The sequence below is a fragment of the Camarhynchus parvulus genome, chromosome 2, assembly GCF_901933205.1.
Source record: "Camarhynchus parvulus chromosome 2, STF_HiC, whole genome shotgun sequence".
Lineage (NCBI taxonomy): Eukaryota > Metazoa > Chordata > Aves > Passeriformes > Thraupidae > Camarhynchus > Camarhynchus parvulus.
This window is the reverse complement of record NC_044572.1, coordinates 114874479-114889068: the sequence shown is the minus strand read 5'-3', so window position 1 is coordinate 114889068 and position 14590 is coordinate 114874479. Positions and strand designations below refer to the sequence as shown.

At 41.3% G+C, this 14590-nt stretch overlaps 1 protein-coding gene across 1 annotated transcript in view; it reads right to left on the bottom strand.

Annotated features, from left to right (window-relative positions):
• The window catches only part of RAB2A (RAB2A, member RAS oncogene family), a 43165-nt gene extending 42285 nt beyond the window's left edge, over positions 1-880 (bottom strand). The window contains exon 1 of the mRNA XM_030967307.1: positions 510-880. Coding sequence (XP_030823167.1) covers positions 510-555 — 46 coding nt within the window. The 5' untranslated portion in view covers positions 556-880. The remainder of the gene's footprint in view (positions 1-509) is intronic.
• Between the last annotated feature and the right edge of the window lie 13710 nt (positions 881-14590).

The following is a 14590-nucleotide window of genomic DNA, read 5'->3' as shown; positions in this document are numbered from 1 at the left end:
TTTAAGTCTCTTTTGATAGCGTGTCTTCACACAGTTTGTTACAGCAGCTCCAGCCGAGACTGGAAAGAGCATCCTTGCAGCCCGAGCTGAAGGTAACTCGCAGCAATGAGACAAACTCATCACAAAACTGCGGAGAGGAGTGTGGCCTCGCTAACACAAGGCTGCAAACCACGGGCACTCCCCAGGTCTAGGTTTCGTTGTGACAGTGCCTTCTCCCTCTCGGCTGGCCCTCTCTGCCGCCGCAGCCAAGGCCGTGACACAGCCCGAGCTGCCCCGCGGCCCGTCAGCCAGGCCCGGAGGCGGCTGCCAGCGGCCCAAGGCCGCCGGGAGACAAGGCCGAGGCCGCGGGCGGGGCCCGGCGCAGAGGCGGGGGGGAGACACCGCCTCTTCCTCGCGCGGAGCCACCACGTCGGCGGCACTGCCAACACTGCGGAAATGGGCGCGGGGAGCCGGGCCTTCCCCTCCGTCTCCCGCCCCGCTCCGGCGCGGCCCGGGCCGGGCTCACCCACCTGTGTCTCCGATGATGATGTACTTGAAGAGGTACGCGTAGGCCATGGCCGCTCCCGGGCTGCCGCTCCCGGGCTGTCCCGCTCTCGCTCCGGCGTGACGCGCGCGCTCGCCGCCCGGGCTCGCGCTGCGGAGAGGCGGAAACGGGTTAACGGCCCCCGGGAGGCGCCTCCGCCCGCTCGCTCCCTCCTACCTCCGGCCCCGCGCCGCCGCTGGCGGAGGGGCTCTGCTCGCCCGGTCCTGCTGTCCGCCCTCCCTCGCTCCCTCCCACCGCGGCCCCGCAGGCGCCGGGAAAGCCAGAACGCGGCGGCGGCGGCGAGAACAATAAACAGGCGCCGAGCGGCCCCCGGACCCTCCGGCGACGTCAGTGCCCGCCCCCTCACGCCGCCCCGCCTCCGACCCGGAAATGCTGAGGCGCGAGGCCGCCTCCCGCCGCGCGCGGGGCGGAGCGTCGGCCCCCGCCCCGCCGGACTGAGGGCGGTGGCTCAGGGCCGGGGGCTTCGGGGAGCTGCTGTCCCTGAGTGCCGAGCCCTTCAGGCTGGGAAAGATCTGTGGGGCCATCGAGCCCTACCCGTGACCAAACACCACCATGTCAACTAGATCGGGGCACTGAGTGCCACATCCAGTCTTTCCTTACCAGGGACGGTGACTCCACCACTTCCTTTGGCAGCCCATCCCAGTGTCTAAGCACCCTTTCCGTGAAAAAGTTCTTCCTGATCTCCAACCTAAATCTCCCCTGGTGCAGTTTGACACTGTGTCCTGTCACACTGTCGCTGGTCGCCTGGGAGAAGCAGCCGACCCTCAGCTGATTGTAGCCTCCTTCCAGGGAGTTGTAAAGAGTAATGTCACCTCCGAGCCTCTTTTTGTCCAGACTAAACCCCAGCTCCCTCAGCTGCTCCTCACGGGATTGGTAGTCCAGATTCATTGCCCTTCCTTGGACCAGCTCCAGCGCCTCAATATCCTTCCTAAACTGAGAGGCCCAAAGCATAAACCCTCAGAATAGCCAACGATGAGCTGTTGGGTAGAAGTATCCATGTATCTTCATCACGAGTTCTGGCCTGAAAGGCGTTTTTCCCTTTCTGTTTCTGTCTTTCCTCACTGAACTGAAAGCAATGAGCCAGGGGAGTAACCTAAATTCACAGCTGGTGTTTAGGACTTTATTTCTTAGGGTTCACATGAGATTGGTGAGCTGGAAGAGGCTTCAAGGTCTTCCATAGTCTCAGCTGCTTCATGAGGTGTCTGGTGTACCCTGACCTTTGGACCTGGAGCAGTCAAAGGCAGCCTGGCTCACGTATCACATCCATACTGAGGCTACACCAGATGCCTGGCATGGGTAAATGTGGCAGGACACTCCAGTCAGGTCATGCTGGTGATGCTTTGGGATTCCCCTCAGCTCAGCTGTTTGTGTGCTGGGGGTACTGTTCAAGAGCCATTGGCACATTCTTCATATAAACTGACAGTTTACTCCCCTTCTGGCTGTCTGGTAGAATGGGAGTAAAAGGTGTCTGTCTTTTAACTTTATAGAGGATTTTATTTGTGGTCAACAGCTTGGACAACATTGACCTGCATGGCTTCTAACAGGTGTGCATCCAACTTACTTGTAAAAGCTTTTAATAAAGCTTATTATGCCAAATCCTGTTGTCATATTTCATCTGAAACCCAAAATGAAGCTTTTTTTAAAAAATAAAAAAAACTTGTCTGCTGTGGATGTGCAAGCTCCCCCCCCCCCCCAAACAACACTAGAAATCCTTTATATATTCTAAACATATCTACCTTTTCCACATGAAAAATTCTCAGATGTTTGCCATTGTCAGAAGTTTGCCTTCTCTGTACTTTTCCTAATTTCTCAACACTATTTATTAAGTGTAGAGCCCAAAACAGCATTTCTCACGTGTCTCTAACCAGCCCCATCACCTCAAGAGTATCTCCAGTCTTGCCCCTCTCTGAACGTGTTTGTTTTTTTTTTAATAAACAACATCTGAATTTAATTTTGATACTAGATCTCTATTCTAGACAGTTACTACTCAAATGTATCCATAGATTTGGTATTCCGCTATTAACATTGTTCCTCTTGCTAAATTTCAATAATTTTGATCATGGCCACTCAGTTTAGCAAAAACACTTGATTTTTTTCTCTTTTCATATTATCTCTGCCATTTTGTTACCCAGGCTGTTCATGACAATATTGAATAGATCTTGCATGGACAGGACAGGACATTGAGAAGTGGCATGTAAAATTTTGTCCTAATTTAAAAACCCTCTCCCCACTGAAAAGAGCCATTTCTCTATTATTTTATTTGCAAGTAGTTTTGATGTACATTTTTGTTAATAAACAATTCCTAGCCAGAATGAGTTTTCTCAGAGAAGCAGGTTTTTGCCTTGCTTCCTATGAAAGTTAAAATTCTGTTTTCACATATCGCTGTGTGTCTCTGCCCTAATAATGATCATGAAATCTGGCATCTGGATGGAGCAGGATACCTCAGCTGAAGAAAAGACTGCAGCTGGGGTCAGCTGTCAAACCCAATCAAGAATTCACACTAAAACAAGTCTCAAGTGCTCCCTCAGCAGCTAAGCCCATCAGCTGGCATTCTGAACCCATGCTGTTGGCATGGGTTTGTGTGACCTCAACCACTGGAGACAAAGCTGTAGGAGATCAGGCCATAAGCAGATAAGATCTCATCCAATATAAGTAAAGGTTGCTCTGCTAGGGATGGGGCAGCTCTGCTCCTCCTAATCTGCTTGTGGACCCTCCCTTGTTCTAGTGCTGTCAGAGTCATCTGTTGAATAGAAGCAGCTAAGCTTTCATTTTTTCAATATTAGCTTTCAGGCAAAATCATCCTGGATCCCACAGCCACACCAACAAACTAGATAACCTCATCAGTTGGACCCCATCTCCATCCATGCATCCTTGCTTCTCCCAAAGGGTCTTGTTGTTGTGAAGGCTAAAGCTCGCTCTGTGAGGGCAGTCATGCAGACAGGTATCAACTCTCAGGAGGAGCTCTCTCCTGTAGCTGCCTCCTCTGTGACTGGAAGGATGAGGTGGAACTGTGTGGGCTTATGTGTCCTTCACCTTTCCTTCAGAGCTCTGTTTTTGTTCATGACATGCTCCAAGTCTCCATTAGTACTACTGGGGATTCTTACATGATTGAGCCATGAAGGGTGTTACTCAGAGGGTTGGTCAAGTCTTGACACTCTGTCCTCAACATCCCAGGGTGTTAAGTTTCAAGTGTGTTTGATGGTGACAGACTTTTTAGTAGGACTGTAGTGATAGGATAAAGGGGTTTAAACTGAGAGAAGGGAGATTTAGACTAGATATGTGGAAGAATTTTTTTTAGTGTGAGATTGGTGAAGCACTGGAAAAGATCACCCAGAGAGATGGTAGAAGTCCCATCCCTGGCTGGAGGGGCTCTGAGCAACCTGATTAGGTTGAATTATTGCAAGGGTTTTGGACTCAATGGTCTTTAAAGGTTCTTTCCAACCCAAACTATTTTATCATTGTATGAGTACATGATTCTATGGTTCTGTTTACCTCACTGATGGGATTTGGTCTTGTGGTTCCCAAATTATGTGATCTGCTAGACTTCTAGACAAGCCAAATTGGCCTGACCTCATTGGTTGAATGAGATCTGGTAAGAAAAAGGAATTCTGTTTTGTAGAACTGAGATTTGCTGGTGGGGGAAAGTACACACAGTGCCGAATGCCCAATGAGATGGAAGGTGCCTTTGACATCACGGCTGAGCTGTCTGAGAGCCAACAGGTGGATTCCATTCAGAGGGAAGGCAGCCCTACCTGTTTGTGCTTTGGCAGCCTGATGAGCCAGGCAGTAACCAGCTTGCAGGTGACGTGCATGGCAGGGCAGTGCCCCACTGACTTCAGTGGCTGCTCAGCTTGGCCAACACCTGCACTGTGGACAGATAACCAGGCCTCTGCTGGTTAGCCAGGCAGCCAAGCTGCTCTGTGGAGCACCTCAGGGTCAATGATGATCACTGACGATCATTGCATCAGTGTTTGGGATAGTTTTTGAATCAGTGTTTGGGATAGTTATTTAATCAGTGTTTGGTAGAGGCTTGCAAGAATGTAAGAATTTGTGGCTTATCCTATCCCATGGTAAGTACAAGCTAATTTGCTGCTGGAGAAGATACTGTTCCTAACTTACTGAATATTATCCACTGTTCTACAAATCTGAGATACCTCCAACTAGAGATTAATGCAAAATTGATTTTCTCCAAGTTATGTGTACCATATATCATGTTAAGTACTAATAAGAGGCATGCAAATAGCTACTGAAATAATTTTCACTTTTTTCATTTTCATTTTTTTACTTCTCACTTGCTAAATTTACCTTTTCCAGAGAAATTAATAGCTTCTTTTGTTAAGCATTAATACTTTGATAGAAGGCTACCATGTAGTCAGACTAGCTTATTAAAAAAAAATAGCCATTTGATATAAAAGAAGCATTTGTAATTCTGTATTGAAGAATTGCAGAGGAGTGTTTTTCTTTACTTTCTTTTTTTTTTTTTGTTAATGTTATCATGGCTGCTCATCTGTTAATTATTTTACATCACATGATGAAATATTTCACTGTGATGACTATGTCAGGATTATATTCTGGCAAATATGGGAAAGTTTCTGGATGCACTTTGGAAAACTATAACTTGCTGTTTATTCTGTGTCACTCAGTTTTTTCCCTGAATTTTCCACTTAGCAAACTCACTTGGGGTTTATAGAAAAGCCTTAGGCTTTGCAGGATCCTTACCACTAAAAATATTATTTAGGGAAGAGGCTTGGAGTCATCCAAAGCTCGACATCATCTCCAGAGCAAAGCATTAGACTGGATTTTTTCAATGGAAATTAAAACACAAAAGCAGAACTCTGTCATAACATTTGAATTCAACCCTTTAATTATATTTTGTAGAGTAGTATCATTTAACTGTTAGAAGTATATCTCTACCCACACTTCAGTCTAGCTTAAAATTTTTAAATCGTTCAGTTGTACGGTTAAATTTTCTATAAGATGCTGAGTAGGAAATGTTATTTTCTGGTGCCTGTCATTTAATTTGTCTGCATGTACTTCTTCTGAACATTAAGTGTATGGTTAAATTTTTCTTATTTGTGAATTTCAAGATTAGATTTGTATTATATTAAGAAAAAAGGCAATATACAGTATATTTTATTTATTATAAATGTTGAGGATGGGACTCCACTTCATATGGAAATAAATATAGAGAGCAAGAAGATGAATATAGCTAAAACTCAATGAAGATCTGCCTTTGTAAAGATAATTTTAAAATACATGTTAAGCCTGTAAAGGTGAACTGGAGACAACTTCTGAGTCAAGTATGTAGAAATCCATGTCTATGAGTGATGTGTGGCTTGGGTTTTGCAGGTCGTAGATCAGGCAGCTTTGGCTGAGATTTCAGCTAACAGCTGGATATTTGTGCATAGTTTACATTGGTACTTTTGATCTGGTGGAAAAAGAGGTTTGGAAATTAGTTTTTTTAAAAACATTCCTTTACAATAGTGTAGTATTTAACTAACAGCTTAAATTAAATGCCCTTGACTAAACATTGAAAATAAAATACCACATTTGTCCAGTCACTGTAATTATTGAATGCTTTATTACAGTTCAATTACATTGATAAGTAATTTTTGGAAGTGAAAAATTCAGTTCTAATAGCATTTTTTTGTTTTCAAAATATAATCTTGAGACTAAAGACAGTAAAGTATAGTTCTAGTGTTCCCAACTGTATTCATATTTTAGGTTCTTGCTCCCTTGGAAATATTTGCATGACCTCTACTTTATCCCTGTTTATTTATTAATGGTCTTTGCCACTGTTATCATTTCACCCTGTTTTTCCTTGCAAATAACCTTGTTTTTTGCTGCCTTGATGTAATAATAAACAGTTTGATAAGACACCATGTGATAAATTTTAATACACTTTTCCCATAAAAACAGAGAAAACAATAGGATCCTTGAAATAACCTTGAAATGCTTAAAAAACTAACTGAAAAGATATGTTGATTTTTAAAAAATTATTCTCAGGAGCGTTTGAAAATATGTGCTTGTTTAACAAGATTCACAAAAGCATGGAGGAGTAGTGCTAAACAATGTCAGAGATCCATTCAGAAGCCTGCCTAAACTGCCATCAAGGTAAAATTTCAGTATTTTTGTACTTAAGAGACAGTTTTTTTTCTCAATTTTTTGAGATGTCTTTTAAAAGTTGTTTTGGCAATGCTTTCAGAAAGAGAAAGTGGAAGCTAAAGTTCCCACACAGGCTCATAGAAGTGAAAATAATAATGAAAATTTCCTGTTTACCACAGCAGGAAGTGAGAAAACTTTAGGGAAACTGGTTTGCTTGAAAAGGAATAGGAGCAGGCAAGCTTGGTGACACTTTTCTAGTCAAATATATTTAATGGTTAAAAATAAAATTTTAAATTTCTTTTCTTCTTCTCTTCTACCAGTAACGACTTTTTTTCTTTTCCATACACCCCTATTGATGTTTTTTGATGGATGTAGAAAATATGGAACTGTCTAAGACTCTGGAAGTCAGCAGCATTGCTGCAGGATCTGAGCTGAGGATGTATTAGAGATAGTGTTGCAGAAATAATCTTTTTCCAACAAGATATTAGCAGATAACCTACGCTACATTTTTTTTTCTAAAAGGTATAATAGCAATTTCTGGTAATTCTAACAAAACTGTTTGTATATAAATCAAAGATAAAATTATGTTAAAGGCTTTAAGTTTCTATTGAAATTGCTTAAAATTTCACAAAACAAGATAGCATGAAACTAGTTATTTCTCTTTTAAGTACTTCTTCATTATGCATTCCACTGAATAAGCTTTGTCATGAATATTTTTCATCAGAGGATGTTTTACTTTAAAAATACATGTGTAGGCTCCCTTAATATTCAACCATTGTTGATGTAGAGGGCAGCATTGCTTCTGCATGTATTTTCCTTAATTTGCTTGACTTATTTTTAAAACTCCAGCCATCTTAAGGTTGTTTCAACCCAATTTTCCCTCACTTGGCTTCAGGCTGTGAAGGTCACACCAAAGCTGTTATTGCCCACATGAGCTGTGCCATTGTAGCCTTCCGTTGTGGGCTAGGCAGTCTTTAATTCCATAGATCAGAAGGTGGGCAAGTCTTTACTTTTTTCTCTTAATTTTTCTCTTAATATCTCCATTCATACAGTGTTTGCAAAAGGTAAACAGTACCTCCTAGAATGGGAAAAAAACACCAAAAGAATGAACTGCAATGGAACACACCCCACCATCCCCCAGCCATCAGCTTCCATTCATTTTAGATATCAAATGCGTGTAGGCGTTCATTCCTACATGTTTATTGGGAACACCTTGTTGCTATGGTCATGAGATGTAAAGGAGTATGAAATTTTGGATGTCAAGTATTCTTCTTATGTTTCATGGCAAAAACTGCAGCAGAAAAACAATTTTCCTGGCTTCAAGGCTGTATGGTTTGACACTACAATGCACATAAAAATATACTTTGGTGTGTAATAAGAAAGCGTATTTGAAAAAGATTATTAACAAAAAAAACACACACACACACACACCACACACACACTTGGAAAAGAACTTACAAAACATTTCCTCCTCCCCCCACTACATTTCTAATACATCTTCTAAATTTCAACTCTCCATCCATCACCTGTAAATACTCAATTCTAGTATTAAGAGGAGAGGACCTTCTTGGGGCTGGTGACCTCTTCCTTGCATGCCCAGCGTCTCACCACTGGACAAGAACAGACGCTTCAAGGGTTTCTTTTTAATTAAAACACAGTTTTCTCTCTCTGGGACCTCTTGTCCCCCCATACTTGTCTACCCTGGGGGGGGGTAAACTAACTCTTTGAGCCATCCTCCGCATGAGCTCTGTGTCATGTTTGTCTATGGCTGTACCAAAGATCCACAACCACTACTCCATCATCTCTTTCCGGCCTCATCACTGCTCTAACTGTCATTCACTTGCTCATTTTTTTTATCATCCACTCCATCTCCCCTCCGGGAAGGTCTAAATGCTCTGTGAGGTCTTCATTGTCCAGAAAGGGGTTAACAAACTCCTGCACTGATCCTTCCCTGCTCACTCCCCCTTCCCCTCTTTCTTCACAGCGATATCACTTCAAGCCACACCCGTCTCTCTCTCTCTCATCTTCTAGCTGGGGGTTGCTGCTATATCTTCTCGGCCTCTCCCCTCTGTCTCTCCTGGGGGCTGCCAACGCCTCCTGGTGCCCCCACACCCTTCCATCCTGAGGGGTCGTACCTCTGCAGGCGTTTTCTCCTCCCCGCCAGCCGGCGGAGGAGCCCCTCTTTGCTGGCGGATCAAAGGAGCCCAAGGAGTGCTCTGCTTCTAACCTGTGTTCTCAGAGCATCACCCTCAAGCTTGTTTAAAATTGACATATTGCTCTCATTAACTGTAAAAAATTTACCTAACACACTTTAAAATTATTAAAAAATAATAAATACATCAAACCTCTACTTATTCTACTACTAACTTTCATAGTAATCTTTGTTTTATTTTTTTTGATCTCATCTCACATTAGCTTCTCACTCTCCAATTATTTCCATGACAAATTGTTTGACACTGACAATATGCCTGAAAATATACTTTTTGGGTTTGTGAGATGTGACTAGGATAGAAAACTCTACTAGAAAAAGATTTATTAACTAAATAAAAAAAAAAAAAAACACACACACAACCAACACACTTGAAAATAAACTTACAAACATTTCCTCTCACTACATTTTAATACATCTTCTAAATTTAACTCTCCATCATCATGTAAATACTCATTTAAGAGGGATCTTCTTGATGGTACCTCTTCTTGCATGCCCAGGCTCTCACCACTGAAAAGTTCAAGTTATCTTTTTAAGGGTGCTTTGACCAGTTCAAAAAACACAGTTTTCTCTATCCGGGACCTCTTGTCCCCCCCATACTTGTCTACCCCCTGGGGCCGGGTCTAAAACTGCCCTCTCAGTTCTAGCCATTTATGCAGCTCTGTGTGAGGCATGTTCTGTCTATGGCTGTACCAAAAAGAGTCAAACCACTACTCCATCATCTCTTTCCGCTCACTCCTGCTCTAACTGTCATTCCTTGCTCATTTTTTTTATCATCCACTATCTCCCTCGGAAGTTAAATCTCTGTGAGGTTTCTTGTCAGAAAGGTTAACAAACTCCTGCACTCCGCAGGCTCCTTCCTGCTCACTCCCCCTTTCCCTCTTTCTTCACAGGCCGATATCACTTCAAGGCACACCTTTTCTCTCTCTCATTTCTAGCTGGGGGTTGCTGCCAAATATCTTCTCGGGGCCCTCTCTTGTCTCTGGGGGAGCTGCCCACCACACCCTTCCATCCTGGGAGTCAGGCCTACCTCTGCCAGGGCAGTTTTCTCCTCCCCGGCTTCGAGCCGGGCAGGGGAGGCCTTCCTTTGCTAGCCGGAAATCAAAGAGAGCCCATATACCCTGTGTTCTCAGAGGCGATCCACCCTCGTGGCCAAGCCTGGTGTCATTTAAAACTGGACACCTATTGGCCTCTGCCCATTCCAAAAACCTGTCCTGTAAACCAGGCACAGTTTATTTTCATCTTATTTCTCTTTGGCAGACAGTCTCTTTTATAGTTCTATACTTTACCACGTTAAAAATGGGATTTTTCAATTCTTGTTCACAGTTCACAATGGAAAGAATGGTTGTACCATGTCTTTGCTTAAGGAAGCTCTTGTCTGCTAAAACTTAAACTCAGATGATATCAATAACCACTGCAATTCCATCTTTTTTAACAGTGAAGCTTGTTTAGTTATCACAACTTTCATGTCATCATAATTACTTAGCATAGAAAATGGTTGCAATTTGTGGCAGTGCCAAGCCCTCATCACCATAAATGTTGTCCTGTCATATGTTGACAGTCCTCCAATGCCTACCTCTATTTACCTTTTTTTTCCTTTGCTACGTGTCTTGATCCTGTTTTCTTAATTTTCCTCAGAATGACTTTCATTTCGGTTCTGTAATCAAAAATTACATGAAAATGGACAAAATGGCTTTCTGGGTAACAATTTCAGTCATGGTATTTTCTTCCCATGTTTTCAAAAGGTAAAATGACCAGTCTTTTACAGAACTTCTTGGTGCTGTAGGAAATAAATGCACAGTATATAGTACTTTAGGAAGTATGAGCACAGAGTAGTCTACAGATTATGAAAAGTAATCTAGTGTTTCAGAAATAAACCTCAAACTTCCTCCTTTTAGGAAATCAGCCATTTAACAACTGGCTAAGGCCATAAAACAGTGGACTCAGCACGCTGACTTATGTTCTGTAGGGATTGGGAGCCTACTCCTAGTACTCCTTGTAGTAGTTTTCTTTCATAGAGACAGTAGGGGTATACAGGCAAGAGACTAAAACAATTTTTCCATAATCAGCAGTTATATGGAAAGTTTCCATAGTTTTTCTTGCCATGCACATGAACCCAGCCACATGAAGGGAAAAGTAGAGCTGTTCCTGACAAAAAAGAGTGACCATGACCATACTTGATAAATTCTTTCGGCAGTAGCAGTCAGGCCATAGCCATCCTCTCATCCTCTCTCATGTGTAACACAGAGTTAATTGGTTTTTATCTACTCAGTAAATGGGGTGCTGCCATGTTGCATCAGACTTACCATGCTGAAGGGATGCAATAAAATTCTGCCATGTCTTGGGAATGCAACTTGTCTTGGCACAGAAAGGAATGAAAAAAACAACTTCCCCAGAAAGGTATGGCAGCACTATTCTAATTCATGTGACTTAGGCTTAGTAGAAATCAAGATATTTGTATCCTGATGACTCAAATCAATGTATTAAAGCTGTTGCCTCAATTGAGAGCAATGGAAATGTATAATTCCTCTAGTATAATGCCTGGTGAAGCAGAGAAAATGCATAGAAAGGCTTAGGACAATGATAATATTTATGGCAAATGTAAATGGAGAAAGTGATGCAGTGCTCAGTTTAAGTATAATGTAATGTATAAAATAAAAACAACTGCTTTGGAAAAATATGTTGATTACACTAGACACTGAAAGGAAGAAGAAAAAGGAAATATAACTACAGATTAATTATACAAATGAGCCAGTTTCCAAAACAAAGGGGCCATACAGAGATTCACAGTCTTATTACCATTTCCTAGTAAGTTATTGCCTAATTTGTCTGAATTAAGCCTACTTCTTGTTCCCCTTTTATTGGGAAAAAAGTGTAATTGAGATCTTTTTGAAAATTAACTGGATGGCTTACTGAATATTCAATTCATTCTGTGTCTCCTTCTTTCACATTTTGTCTTAATAAGTTGATTTTTCTGTCAGTACTTTTCATTTAAATTATGAAAAAATAATGAAGATTTTATCTGCATGTACTTTCTTAGATGAAAATTTTGCTGTAATAACAATGGGAAAGATTAATTTTATGTAAGTCAGTTTGGAACATATTTTTGTGTCATTGTTTGGAATAGTTCAGTAGTTCAGCTTTACAAGCTCTAAGTTTGTGAATGTCTTAAACCGGCAAACATTTTATCCTACACCTCAGATATAGATCAAATAGGTTTAAATAGCAGACTTGCAGTAAGCAGATATTTGACCATATGTTCTGGAGTAATTTCTATACATTTTTGCATTAAAAAGTTGGGCTCTGCCTTTTCTGGAAAAGAGGATCACATGCCTAGCTGATGCTTAGTAATGTGTGTGATCTAGCTGAATTTTAGAGAAAAGTAGACTTGAAGTGACAAACTGACCAGTAAGAGCCTTATTTTAAAGTAATTACCCACAACTTCTCTACCCAACCTGTTTTGTGTAGATATATATATAAATGCAGCTGTTTGCAATTAAGGATCCATGACATAAATTTTTCGTGTTCATTATCTTTGTTTATGGGAAAATCTTTTCTTCTGTCAGAAAAAAAATATATATTCCTTATCCCACTCTTTTGAAAATTCCCAGATTTTTGTGTTTCTATTAATTCTGAATCTAATTTTCAAACTATTTAATAACAGGTACTTTCAGTACTTTATGCAATATGTAATATTTGTACAATACTTTTTACAAACTGCTGCCTCTTTGTGGACGAAATAGTAAGTACTGCAATAAAGATAAACTTGGCATCACAGAGAGTATATTGAGGAGACCAAGGTGCACATTGTGAATTAAATGCCTTAAAAAGTAACTGAGGAGCATCAGCCCAAGGACTTCAGATTTCAGTTGCAGGTGATGAGCATGGCTCAGAGTGTATTTAGCATGTCGTGAACTTAGACTACTGACTAAGCATCTAAATCTGTCAAAGTAAATCAGGTAAGCCCCTGGCAAATTTCCCCAGATGCTGAAGCAAAACCAGATTTTAGACTTGAGTAGAGCTGTTTAAATTCTTCACCAAACAGTAATGGTCCTTACATTTGACTTTGACTAGAGATCCAGTGCTGAAAGGAAGGAGGTACAAGGGCAAACATAATCCCTCATCAAAGAAGGCTAACTTGCGGAGGCACTGGATTAAAGGGGATGTGAGCTCTCCAGAGCTCTTCTCCAGCAGTGGAACAAGGTCAGTGAGAGCTTCTCAGTCTTTTTTTCCTCAAGATAGAACTGTGAAAGGGGAATGGAAGCCTGGTACAATACTTTTTGATATGAATGAGAAATGAAAAATAAGGAAGTAAGGAGACTGTAAGAATCACTTAAGCTCATAAGAAATTTCAAATCTGAGAAAGAGCCTTTTTCTAGAGAGTTGCTAGTCACCACAGGAAAGAGGAGCTGCTGGAACCAGAGTGCAAAGGTCTGCTTTAGAGAATCTGCTTCTTAAGTAGCAGGCTTTGACAAGATTTGAATATGGAAAAGATACTTCACTGAATAATTTAGCTCCTTTAACCACATGGATTGTGGCAGCATGCAAACGTTTCCTAGAGCCACAGTTACTCCAGGAAGGTTAAGAATAGGCTGTGGAGTAGTTTGCATATAGCAGCCTCCATTGAGAAACAGAGGATAAAAAACTATTTAAAATTTACTAATAGCTCCTTTTTTTTAAAATGGACTGAACATACCCTCAAGACTTCACTGATCCTGAAGGTTTATATGTGTTCTGTAATGACAGAACCATAAATTCTAAATGTTGGAACAGTCAAGTGTTCAGGGCAGCATAACACCTCCCTGAAGACACATTTTGGCTCATGTACTTTTCCTGGTGTGTTAAGTGATCCTGGAGCTGGGAAGGAGGAATTCATGAGAGTTTAAATGGCAATAAACCTATCTGTGAACATCAGGGAAAAAAACGGGCCTGTCTTTGCATATACTGAAGAGTGATGTCTGTCTCCCAACTAACAGCTTCCTCTATGTATTGTTTTTTCAATTTGCAGTATCTTCTTTTCCAGTTAAATCATTTAAAAAATGTGTATTGAAGCACACATATATTCCCATAGTTATACTGCCAGGGATTTGTATTAGAAGAGACAAGAAATAGTTAGTTTAGTTTTATATAACTGACTCAGGGATAAACATTGCAACTTCAACACAATTCAGGAAGCCTGAGTGTTTCAGAGGATCATATATTTGAATAATAGCTACATAAAATCTTTTAAGACTTTGTAAATAGCAGCTATAGTAACCCCATCATTTAGTCTTCTGTGGAGATTATTCCTGCTTTACTGTAATTATTTTATTGCCAGTGAAAGTGATCTGAATAACATGATTGGCTTTTAAAGCCTAACTTCACTGCAGTTGTTTCCTACAAGCTACCATTTCAGTCTTTGGATGCTCTTGCTAATGGCAAAAAAGAAATTCTGAGACAACAATTAACAACATCCCCAACACCACTACAATTAAATAACTATGGTGATTTGGTACTTCAGAACACAGATCTGCTTTTCCAGACCATGATTTACAGTTAATATTGACAATGCCTTGGATATGAAATCTTAAAACTGAAACGGTTGATGTTTCATTTAACACAATATTGAGTTTTCATTGTTTCCATGGACCAACACTGACTGCTGACCACTGATTTTAAGGAGCTGTATGTTTGTGTCCTCCTTCCCAAGTCCATAGAAATTATCAAGGTTATTTTGGTGCAGTTCCCTTTAT